The sequence below is a fragment of the Aquila chrysaetos genome, chromosome 5 (genome assembly GCF_900496995.4).
Source record: "Aquila chrysaetos chrysaetos chromosome 5, bAquChr1.4, whole genome shotgun sequence".
Classification (NCBI taxonomy): domain Eukaryota; kingdom Metazoa; phylum Chordata; class Aves; order Accipitriformes; family Accipitridae; genus Aquila; species Aquila chrysaetos.
Genome location: NC_044008.1, coordinates 36,633,786 through 36,646,185, shown reverse-complemented (window position 1 = coordinate 36,646,185; position 12,400 = coordinate 36,633,786). Strand labels below are relative to the sequence as shown.

Genomic DNA, 12,400 nt, shown 5'->3' with positions numbered 1-12,400 from the left:
GACATAGTAATTTAAGAGGAAAAGACATACCAAAGAACTACATCTGCTAAAACCTCATTTCTTACATAAGACTTGATCACTTTTTAGGGGGAAATTATTAAAAACTTGTAGCATGCACTTGAGACCAGATACACTTCACTGAATATGTGCTGTCCCAGACACAAAAGTAGCGTACCATGCATTAGAAAAACAGAGACATAAAATGTCTGTACATTAAACTTGGTACCATGTTTTGCTTTTGTTATTATTACCTAATGCAGGAAAGAGTTCCAAACCAGTCTAATGTTAACAGTAGTTTTTTTGATCTGTGGACCTGACTAAGAAAGCTACCCCAGGACACCTTAGCAAAGTTAAAAAATATGGCCTATCCGTTTTTTAAAACTAGGATTAAGAAAATGCTTGTTACTTAACTCTGATGGAATCAAAATTTCACTCAAACAGGAAACACAAATTTTGCGCTCTCAGATGTCGTCAAGCTAGTGAGCAAGATAACCAACCCATCTTCAGGGGTAAACAACACCTGGAGGATTCGTAGTAGAGACTGAAGGAGAGAACTGTCTCATATTTCTAAATATGCTGTTTTGAAGGGCAAACCTTAAAAACTAAGACAACTTCACAACAAGGTGAACTGATTAAATCTGCAAATGCTTGACATTTATAGGCATTTCAAACAAATCAGTCACCTCAAATGGCTTGATGAAAACAGTACAACCAAGTTTGATTATGCTGAAGTCACTTAGAGTCAACAAGTTGATAACAGAAATACATAAATATTAGAATAGCCCTAAACCTTTACCTAAAAGTAAGCAAAAATACGCATGTATGATTTGCTGAAAATTACACCGAAACATGGTATTTCAGGTATTAATAATATTGGAAATATTTCTACAGTTTAATTAGTTTTAGGTGCTTTAGTTGTAGTATGTATCCTTAAAGAGATCTAAATATTCTTTGAGCAAGTAGAATAAAAAAAAAAACTATGGAACATGTTCATGAACATGTTCCCAGTTCAAGTCTGGCCTACTTCACTACTCGGTGTCTACTTCTGAGTGGAGTTTCAGATTGCTTCATAAGATACATCTGCTCTCATCTGCAAAATGTTTCTTGCCTGTCTGAAGGAGATTATAACATACAAGGGACAATTTATACTCTCAAGTCCTCTGAAATGCCAAATACAGAATAAAACATGAGGAAATGGAATGAAGCTGCGTCAGGGGAAGTTCAATTGGACATTAGGAAAAGGTTCTTCACTGAGAGGGTGGTCGGTCACTGAAACAGGCTCCCCAGGGTAGCGGTCATGGCACCAAGCCTGTCAGAGTTCAAGGAGCATCTGGATGATGTTCTTAGTCATATGGTTTAGCTTTAGGTAGTCCTGCGAGGAGCAGGGAGTTGGACTCAATGATCCTTATGGGTCCCTTCCAACTTGAGATATTCTACGATTCCATGGAAACCTTATATCCCTCCGGAGCACAAGAGGAGCTTGTGTAACCAAGGTCTACGCTACCTTTGCAGACATGCAACGTATCAAAATTTGCAAAATACCTTTGGAACATTCCACAACAGTGGCATTTGTTCTGATAATAAAGACATGGAAAACCCATGCAATGACAAACGGAGCATGTAACAACGTATTTTACCAAAGTTTATGTTCTCCCTTTGATACACCACAAGTTTTGATATCAGATGAATTCAGTGTTACCACTGCAGAGGATGAAATAGAAAATGAAATTCTGAGCCCTGCAAATATAAACTCCAACAACATTCTTATTGCAGCAGCTGATGACAAAAGGCCTTGAGGTCTGAGGGTCCTCACAGATTGCATTTGCTCATCTTCCAGTCTTAATTCAGGCTAGTATTAGTCCATTGATCACACAAAGCGGTTGAAAAATAGAATTAGAATGTTCCTTGATATCTTCTGATATTACACATCACTTCATTTCCTCGAAAAGCAATGATAACTGTTGGTCATACCTAGCTCATTCCATACAGAAGCTATGTGTCAATACTATATTCCAATTTGGGCATAACTTCCCTTTATGTAATTCTTTGATTCGAACGATTTCTTCGCAAGTATTGACAATTACAAAGCCCAATGCTTAACATTTCAACCTACCTTCCTCTTCCTGTTTTCCTACACTCAGGTTGTTTTCAAAGCACAGATTACTTTTGACCTTAACTATTTTTAGTTAATATTATTTTCTTGTAAAAGAATATATTCCTCAAAGCTACATAAAAACATGCGATCCTTTACTTCATTCTCATGGTTAGAGGCAAACAAGCTTTGTTTAGAAATATTGTAAACCAACATTAAAAAGTTAAAGTCACAGCTATTTTAAACTTGCTTTAGCTGAAGACACTAAACTGACTACATCTATCTTAAGGGTGAGTTTAGATCAGTTATTCCAACCTCACATAGCCCCTATAGACAACAACACTTCAGAAACAGTTGCTGCAGGTGTTATTATTCTTCGGGTCATGTTGAAGTGGGATGAAACAGTGATTATTTCTGGCATTTACAAAGGACTGCTCATCTCTGTGATTAAGGGCCATTAGTCTGGTTCCTGGTTGTGTTCTCATCAATTACAGGACTTAGAATTTCTCCAATATAATCTAAAAATTACAGAGTACTTATTTTATTATCTTTCCCAATATAGGCATACCAGCAACAAATATTTTGGTCCTTTTACTCCTATACAAAATATTCAAATATTAAAAAAAACAATTACCAGTTGACAGCCATGCCTTATATCCAAATATATGTTCATATTGGCATGGCAGGTTGACCCTGGTTGGATGCAAGGTGCCAACCAAAGCTGCTCTATCACTCCCCTCCTCAACTTGACAGTGGAGAGAAAATATAACGAAAGGCTCGTGGGTCGAGACAAGGACAGGGAGAGGTCACTCACCAATTACTGTCACAGGGAATGCAGACTTGAGCTGGGGAAATTAGTTTAATTTATTACCAATCAAATCAGAGTAGGATAGTGAGAAATAAAACCTAAATCTTAGAACACCTTCCCCCCACCCCCCCCTCCTTCCCAGCTCAACTCCACTCCCAGTTCTCTCCACCTCCTCCCCACCAGCAGCGCAGGGGGACAGGGAATGGGGGTTGGGGTCAGTTTGTCACACATTGCCTCTGCCGCTCCTTCCTCCTCAGGGGGAGGACTCCTCACTCTTCCCCTGCTCCACCGTGGGGTCCCTCCCACGGGAGACAGTCCTTCACAAACTTCTCCAACGTGAGTCCTTCCTACAGGCTGCAGTTCTTTGCAAACTGCTCCAGCGTGGGTCCTTTCTGTGGGCTGCGGTCCTTCACAAACTGCTTCAGCGTGGGTCCCTTCCACAGGCTGCAGTCCTTCAGGCACAGACTGCTCCAGCATGGGTCCCCCACGGGATCACAAGTTCTGCCAGCAAACCTGTTCCAGCGTGGGCTCCTCTCTCCACGGGTCTGCAGGTCCTGCCAGGAGCCTGCTCCAGCGTGGGCTTCCCACGGGGTCCCAGCCTCCTTCGGGCATCCCCCTGCTCCGGTGTGGGGTCCTCCCCTGGGCTGCTGGTGGAGATCTGCTCCACCGTGGACCTCCCTGGGCTGCAGGGGGACAGCCTGCCTCACCATGGTCTTCCCCACGGGCTGCAGGGGAATCTCTGCTCCGGCGCCTGGAGCACCTCCTCCCCCTCCTTCTTCACTGACCTGGGGGTCTGCAGGGTTGTTTCTCTCACATCTTCTCACTCCTCTCTCCAGCTGCAGTTGCCGATGAGCAGCAACTTTTTCCCCTTCTTAAATCTGTTCTCCCAGAGGCACTACCACCGTCGCTGATGGGCTTGGCCTTGGCCAGCAGCAGGTCCATCTTGGAGCCAGCTGGCATTGGCTCTACTGGACACGGGGGAAGCTTCTAGCAGCTTCTCACAGAAGCCACCCCTGTAGCCCCCCTGCTACCAAAACCCTTCCATGCAAACCCAATATAATTGGGTCAGTCAATTAAAATTACCAACAAAAGATTGTATCATTATGAATGATCAAGTGTAGAGACTTAGGACAGCCCAAAATGGGACTACTTATAGCATTTGTACATTAACTTACAAGAACAAAAGAATGAAGCTATTACAACACTTGTAAATGCACCTTCATTTCTGAAAGCAAAATTCAACAAATAATAAAAATAAATAATAAATTTACATAAGTTTTAAAATTTCACAGCTACATGACCACGTATGGACATTGTTTGCTCAAAAGAAAATAACAGTATTAGTAGGAAAGTTGCTAATTGATTTCTAAAATTCTGTCATGGTTTGTAATTTTTTAATGTAATTTAACTTCACCTGTGGTTTACTGCACATTTTGATTTAACAAACCTTATTGACACAGTATCAACATCACAGAAGTACAACACATTCATTCTTTACCTTAACACTCAGGCTGATAAAAAAATATTTTAACAGTATGACTATGATCTTGGCATTTCCCATTGCTGTCAAAAGCGCTCTGAATGCATTCCTCAGTTATATATAGACAGAATTAAACAACATGTAACGTAGATTGATTTATACTGACTGATAGGTCAGCCCTTCGACTTCAAAATTGAAACTTTGATATGCAATAAGGACACCTCACAGAGAGACACTCAGTCCATCACTGCGTACTGCTGGGACATCGTAAGTTTTGAACACAAGCTATTTCACCTTTAACAGCGACACTGTGCAAATTGTCCAGAGAGACAGGTGAGGAGGATTTTTTTTTTTTTTTTTTTTTTTACCCTCCTCACTGTGCATGAGTACAGATTAAGCAATACTGAGGACAAAGTGGAACAACCGTGTTGCTGAAAGCAAATTAGGACTCCTGTTTAAAGTCACAGCATCCCATTTTTGTTCTTGCACAATTGCAACTATAAAAATAAGAAAGTAAGAACGGGTTTGTACCTGTATTTCTACTCTGATTAGGCCAGCCAAAATTGCTTGACTAAGTACACTCATGATTAATAGATGCCTTCAAAATGAAATGTTGTTTCAGAATTAACAAGTTCTTGAAAGTTCAAGATGATGATAATTATTGTACTCTTATCACATATAAACCAAACCACCATTTTATTCAAAATGTAGGTAAATCCACGAGAAAAAAATCCAGGGGTCAAAGAGAGAAAAAAAATATATCGCTTAGCTCCCATTTTTAAGAAATCTTAGTCTAAATATTTCACATTCCTCTTCAGAAATAAAAGCTTTGTTGAACTAAACACACTGAGATGATTTCAAGTCAACTAATCAGTCAAATTCTCCCTACAGCTCCCCATATTCAGTTCTCACAATGTGCAGCAATAGCCTAAGCAGCACTTCACACATACCACCAAGAGGCTGACCAAAAAGCCTTATACAGCCAAAATTAACAGACTCCATTTTTATCTTAAAATTTCAGTGTGAACATTAACAACCATGTAAGTATTTTGTACACACTTACAAATTTTCCATTTAAGTAAAGAATTTTCTTTAAAAAAATAATCTAACTCCTAAGTCAATGTTTGACTTCCAACTTTCAGGCAAAAGCCTGACACAAGCATGATTTTAACATGCTCTCACCCTGCCTAATCAATCATCAGAAGAAAATTGCATGTACACACTTCCATTGCAAGTATTCTCCCAGAAGAATTTAAAACAGAACATTTTGTATATCTTCATAGACTGTTGGTGAAATGCTGCGCCATTCCACATGCAGCGAGACGAATCTAACACAAAACTTCAACCACAAGGTCTTAAAGTCAAAAATCAGCAACTTAAACCTCATCTGGAAAAAAAAAGCAGCCAATGCTCCATTCTATCCTTGGAATGCTAACATAGCGTTCCTTGTTTCTCATTATATGAAGCCATCAGAACAGTTGAGGATATTATTCCAAATGTTACGGAGGTGCAGGTCTGCAACATCTCATCACGCTCTCAGTCAAATCAAGTAAAAATCTTCCATTAATGTTCAATCTAGATTCTGTTCATGTACAGCACAATGATGGATGATCAGATGTGGAAAACACTGAGAAGACCATGGTGTAAAATGCTATTAAAGCTAAGCACTTCAGCATCAAGGTTATCATCAATGACGGGCACTGCAGGGTTTTCAAGTAGGGCTATATATGCCTGTTCATCAAGATTCATGAGTTTTCATTGCAACCAGAATTAAAATGCTTATACATTTTTGGTGGGGAAATTCTTTCAATACACTTCTGGAGGGGAAATCCTTTAAGGTTGAACTTTTCAGGTCTACTGATCATTCACTGGGAAGGATTTTCACCCCACTTAAATTTTTACTTATTCTCTTCAGTGGCCAAGTTTTACAATTAAACAGCCAATAAAATTCTCACAGTGCAAAAAATGAGAATATTTTCTTCACCTTCCAAGAAATGTACTCAATGGATAACAACAGTACTCCCTCTGGACTCACCAGAACTTCAGAATTGATGTGTATCAGAGACACATCTGAAAGAACTCGAAAAACTATACTTGTGTAGTTTTCATAATTTGGAAGTCTTAAAAGTCAAGAACAGATTAAGAATCTATCTCATCACTCTGTAAAGTGATGACTGGCACCAAAATTCATTGGCTAGCAAGGCTGGAAATCAACATCTCCCTTCTGGTCTAATCCTGACTAGCTTCAGTTTACAGGTAGTATCTTAAATCTTTATCTACGCCTCTCAAAATCCTTATCCTAGAAGACATCATCTTCTTATGTAAGTATTTCAGCACAGGACTCAACATTCTATCAAAACAGACAAAGGCTCTTAAAGCTCTTCTCTGAAAGGCAAAGCTTCTGCCTTCCCTATTAAATTTTGAGATTTTTGAACTCATTCCAAAGGAACACCTTCTGTAACATGCAGACACCAGAACTGGACAGTATGAATGGTTTCGCTAATATATTACTGTATACAGTACTTCTTTGTACTGCTACTCAGTACTGTCTATTCAAACATCTGAAGATTGCATTTGTTCCCTTAGCCACCAAGTAAACTCCTCACGATAGTTGTTTGTCCATTGTAACAGCCTGATTCTCTTCCAAGTTACTGCTTTTAAAAATACAAATAACATCTATATTCTCATCCGCTCACAAATTGCTACAGCAGCAAAAGATGAAAGAAGCACAGTGGGGAAAGTCTGGGAGAAAGAGAGAGAGAAATTGGTGAAACTGACTGCTAAGGCTGTGCTGTTAGCCATTATTAGTCACTATTACCCACTATAAGCGAACCACTTACTGGCAGGTGATACTTAAAGCCAAGAAACATGGTCTCACGTTCTAGACCACCGAGGGCCAACGTGTGTAAGAGGTAGCACAATTAAGAGTACGAAAGCATTTGTAATGTCATATTTAAGTAACTGAGACAACATCTCTGACTAAGCGAGCCACAGAAAAACAGGAACTACAGGGAAAGCAGGGCTGGAAGTGGTCTTAAAGGTAAAGACAAGAAATTATACCTCAATATGGGGAGGAAATTACAGAGATATTCACACAAGAAGTCATCACACACAAGAATTGACAGAGTCTTCATCACCTCTTTAAGAAAACTGTTGAAGATCAATAACTTTCAGTATTGAAAACTGTACCTCAGTGACACTGTAAAAACAGAAAAACTTGGCAAAGTTCTCAAGAATACCACTGCAGGTACAAAGGCATTAAATAACATCATCAGGACCAGCTGGTCATGCAAATTTTACAGTGGCTAAGAAAAAAAAAATCAATGAACATCAACAGCTCTTCAGTTTCTGAGAGTAGATACAGGAAGACACTGATTAAGTTCAAATTTGTCTGCAGCTGTAACAACCAATATTTTTTGTCTTTCTAAATGAGAGGTTAAAATCTCCACACACAATAAAAATTCTCCTCACTGGCCAAGCATCAGTAGAATTTCAAAACACTGAGAAGTAATCGCATCAGATCCTAAAACTGTGAGATATACAACGAAATACAGCATTTCTCCTCCTCCAAAACAGAATTCTAGGTCTTTCAACCACAGAACATGAAGGTCCTTTGGATAATAGTGCAAGAAGAAAGACTTACATATAATTCAAGTTCCATGGAATGACTGTAATTTTTATGCTGAATTCACTAGTAAAAGTAGTCAACACTATTTAAAACAACTGATAAATGAAGGAGGTTCTTTCTTGGAAAAGCTTAAATTTGATGTTTATTTAATGTATGTTTAGAAAAATTAGACAAATGGAGAGATGGAAGAATCTTCAGTCTCTCCTAGTTTAATAATTTAATTTGTTAATTGCCCATAAGAGAATGCAAAAAAGACCACTGGGACAAACTAGCCCAAAATCTTGTCCCTGAGGACAGAACAGTCATAAGACACTAGCCTTGTCTGTCCGTTGAAGCAATATATTTTAATCTATACTACCCCCAAGCTACGCTTGAAAACATCCAATGAAACAAATTCTACAGCTTCCTATCCTGCCTGTTCAAATGTTTCCTGATTCTATGAATTCTTTTCCAGTCTCTAATTCTAAAAACATTGCATTTCAAGTCAGTTTCATTTCTTTCTCTCTGCAGTGCACATGAAGAACTAATGAAGAAATTCAATGCCCTCTTTGTAGATAATACAAGACTTGCCTCTCTTTGCCTTATTCTTTAGTTCCTTTTTTCTTAGAGGGAACTCCCAAAGCTTTATACTTTTCTTACATAGCTTATTGTACTCTACACTCTAAATTCTGAAGAGCATGGAAAAGACTCAGTATAAGCCTATAAGCCAGTAATTTTAAAAGGACTGTATTTCAGTGCTTTAAAGCTCAAACAGAACAAGCTGATATGGCATTGCTCACATTTTTTCAGCAATATTTACTATTGAATGAATGAAAATTGCAGTTCTGAATCATGACTTGGAGCACTTTCAACAGTTCTGTTTCCTTACCGATGACCCAAAAGATCAAAAAGCTATTGACAAAATACCTCTGAAAAAAGCATTTGGACTAACCGTACCCCTTAATTTCTGAAGTTAAACACATAGCTTTAAGTATTAATCCTATGAACACACATGTATACACGTTTATGTACCTAGATTTAATAGTTCATGAGTCAAAGTTAATAGGACTTTGCCATAGCTTATTCAGTCTTAAAACACTTGATTAATATCAGTGTCATAATCACAGCTACATATATTTATTTTCAGAGAATGTTTAAAAGCTTTTTCCACTTAACTGATTTTTTCATGTTAAAATATTTAATGTACCAAAAAAAAAATTACAGCACAGTAAACATACTGGTTTAGCCATCATGTAAACTTGTCATAAAGTTACTTTCACTTTGAGTAACATTAACTGTTTCAGACATATTTTTTTTAGTACTCGGGAAGTACCGAACAGAGCCATAAAGAAAAAAAACCTCCTAGGAGATTACAAGCCTGAGCATCCTTTTACTACTGCTGGTCATCTTCAACACTACCATGTGAATTGATTTCCTTTTTCTTGTTGCTTATACTTTTTCAGTTTAAGAGCAGTCTGTTCGTATGCCAAAACTGAACATATACTCAGCAGTATTTGAATAATGCATCAGAATGTATGCTTCTGACACATGCTGCAGTATCAACACTGTTAAATATAGTCTTTTATAGAACTGGAACAGTGAGTGATGACAGCTGAAATGAGGTGGGCAAGTTCTACTTTCGTGCATTCGTACTTAATTTTCAGTAAGTAAACGCTTCAGCCTTTGCCTTTGGGTAACAGTTTCACACAGGAAGAGATGAAGAGGTTGAGTGGTGGAAAAAGTGTCAGTTCCTTTTCTCCCCGCCCCCTCCTTAAAAAAAAAAAAAAAAAAAAAAAAAAAGGCCCATTTCTTAGCCTCAGAGAACTACAACTACAGAAGCTCAATTACTAAATACGTGCCAGGAAGAGGGGTTTATTTCACCTAATTATTTTCAACCATGGCTTGTTCTGTTGACAATCTGTACGGCATACTGCAAAATATTTCCTGACTGACCAGGAAAACACATCTTTTTAAACGCTTGCTGTGGAACAGGTATCACAAGCGCCCGTTTGCACCTTCGGGGGCCGTTTCTCGGGCAATTAACCCGCTCGCTATCAAAATAAAATTTAAACTTAAGGCTCACCACGGCCGCGAACGGCCTTCGGGGCACCCCACCGGGGTACAGATACGATTTCTGACAACTTGAAGGTGACGCCGCGGCCCTCTCCTCCTCTCGGCAGCCCGGGGAACGGAAGAAACGCCGGGTAGCGGAGCTCTCCTCCCCCGCCTCAGTCCCTGCTCCGGCCCTTCTCCCCGCGAAGGCCCAGCAAGCCCCCCGGCCCCCCACGCCCCGCGGCCTCCGGGCCCCTCGTCGTGCGGGGCCGCCATCCGCGGCCGCCATCCGGCACCGCGCCCCGCCAGTCACGCCGCTCCCTGCCCTCCCCTCCCCCGCCGCCCGGCAGGGAGCTGACCTCGGTGCCTGCCCCCGCCGGGCGCCTCAGCGGCGCGGCCCGGCCCGGCCCCGCCGGCCGCCAGCAACCCGGGCCAAGCCCAGGGCCCGCCGCACCCAGGCGGCCGGTCCCCTCCCGGCAGAGGGCCGAGGGACCCGGGCGGCGGGAAGCGGGGCGGGGGGGTGGGGGAGTGTGTGTTTGTGTGTGGAACGGGGCCGCCGCCCCCCCCTTCCCGGCCTCTCCCGGCAGCTCCCGGGGAGCCGAGCCGCCCCCGGGAGCGGGGGGAGGGGGGGAGCTGAGGGAAAGGAGGTCGGTCCCTCCGCCAGCCGAGCGGCACCGGGGGCGGAGGGAGCCGCCCGCGCCGATCAGCCCGGACCACCCCCCCCGCCCTTCCCTCACCAGGTATCGCCCTTGCGGAGGGCGGTTTTGAGCAGCGCCGCGACGTCCGTGCGCTGTGTCTCCAGATCCGCCGCGCCTCCCTCCGCCATCTTCTCCCCCCGGCGGCAGCAACGGCGGCTGCGGCGGCGGCGGCAGCAGGGGCAGGAGCGCGCCGCGCTGCATGCTGGGAGTGACGCCGACCGGGAGCCGCCCTCGGCCCCCCCCCTCCCTTCCCAGCAATCCGCAGGGCGGGGACCGGAGGGGAACGGGGCGAGGCGCGGCGCCGCAGGCCGGCGCCCCCTGGCGGCCAGGGGGTCTCCCGCCTCTGCGCCCGGAGCGGAGGCGCATGCGCGGAGCCGCGGCGGGAGCTGGCGGGGCCGGGGGGGGCCGTCGGTCGCGGCGTCGCCTCAGGGGCCGCCCCGGCGGGCGGGGGTCCGGGGCCGGCGGCCGCCGAGGTGCGCTCTGGCCCCGCCCGGCCGCCTCGGGTGGCTCGGCCGGTCCGCCCCGAGGCCTGCGGTGTGCCGGCCTCAGACCCGCCCGGCGACTGCCGGCCGGCCTCGGCCGGGCGCCCGCGGCAGTGCCCGCCTTCCCGTCGCGGCCTGGGTCGCGTCTTGTGAGAGCCCGGTGTGAAATGTGTCAGAAAGAGGGAATCGGCTTCGCAGAACGAGGGGTCGCCGCCTCTGCGACCTTCCCGGCAGTGTCTTAATTTCGGCGTGTGCCTGAGGAGATGCTGTATGCTTTGCTGACAGACGGGTGGTTCGGATTCCTGTGACCGATGCAGGGATACGGTCTGTGTTACTGTGCAGATGCTTGCTGGGATTTCAGATTGGCTGCGTGATTCGCGTTAACCTTCCCAGACCTTTGCAGGAGCCAGCGGATAATTTCTTGTGTTTGTTTTGGTCGCTCTTACCTGAGGCTTGGACAGACGGTGCAACCTGTCACTTGGCATTTCACCCCAAAAATAAGTCCGCGTGTTACATTACATTAACGGGGTTCTCTCTGTCTTCGCACCTGTCTATAGATTTCATAAAATCAAAATGGTATAGCAGTATTGGGCTGGGCTGCTGGTTACAAACGTCTGAAAACAAGGTTTGTTCTTGCAGATCTGGCCGGTGCAATTGCATATCTAGCCCCCTTCCTCCATCCAAGTCATTACAGCATGCTGAATTGTATGACTAACACCAGAAATGTATCATAGGCTGCCAGTCACATATTAGAAGCCATTAGGCATTATTAGCTATTAGCTAATTAGCACTTACGAGCTAGTAGCATGTAGCTATTATAAATAGCACTAAAGATTGCTCTTTAGGTATACACACAGCAAAAAAGAGGATGGAAATAAGGCTCTTTGCTGGGTGAAAAACTGGCTGGATGGACGAGCCCAGAGGGTTGTGAATGGGGTGAAATCCAGTTGGCGGCGGGTCACAAGTGGTGTTCCCCAGGGCTCGGTGTTGGGCCCGGTTCTGTTTAATATCTTTATCGATGATTTGGATGAGGGGATCGAGTGCACCCTCAGCAAGGTTGCAGACGACACCAAGTTGGGGGGCAGGGTCGATCTGCTTGAGGGTAGGGAGGCTCTACAAAGAGATGTGGACAGGCTGGATCGATGGGCTGAGGCCAACTGTATGAAGTTCAACAAGGCCAA

General features: G+C 43.8%; 1 protein-coding gene across 6 annotated transcripts in view; it reads right to left on the bottom strand.

Moving 5' to 3' along the window:
* The window catches only part of USP15 (ubiquitin specific peptidase 15), a 72,992-nt gene extending 62,040 nt beyond the window's left edge, over positions 1 to 10,952 (bottom strand). For 2 of the 6 annotated variants that reach the window (XR_005932369.1, XM_030014336.2), the window contains exon 1: positions 10,777 to 10,948. Coding sequence is in view for 5 of the 6 variants with exons in the window: in XM_030014336.2 (XP_029870196.1) it covers positions 10,777 to 10,865 (89 nt within the window). In the remaining variant the exon portion in view is untranslated. Of the gene's footprint in view, positions 1 to 10,776 lie in introns of all 6 variants that reach the window. The other 4 variants (XM_030014334.2, XM_041123442.1, XM_041123443.1 and 1 more) reach the window with 3 other exon arrangements.
* Between the last annotated feature and the right edge of the window lie 1,448 nt (positions 10,953 to 12,400).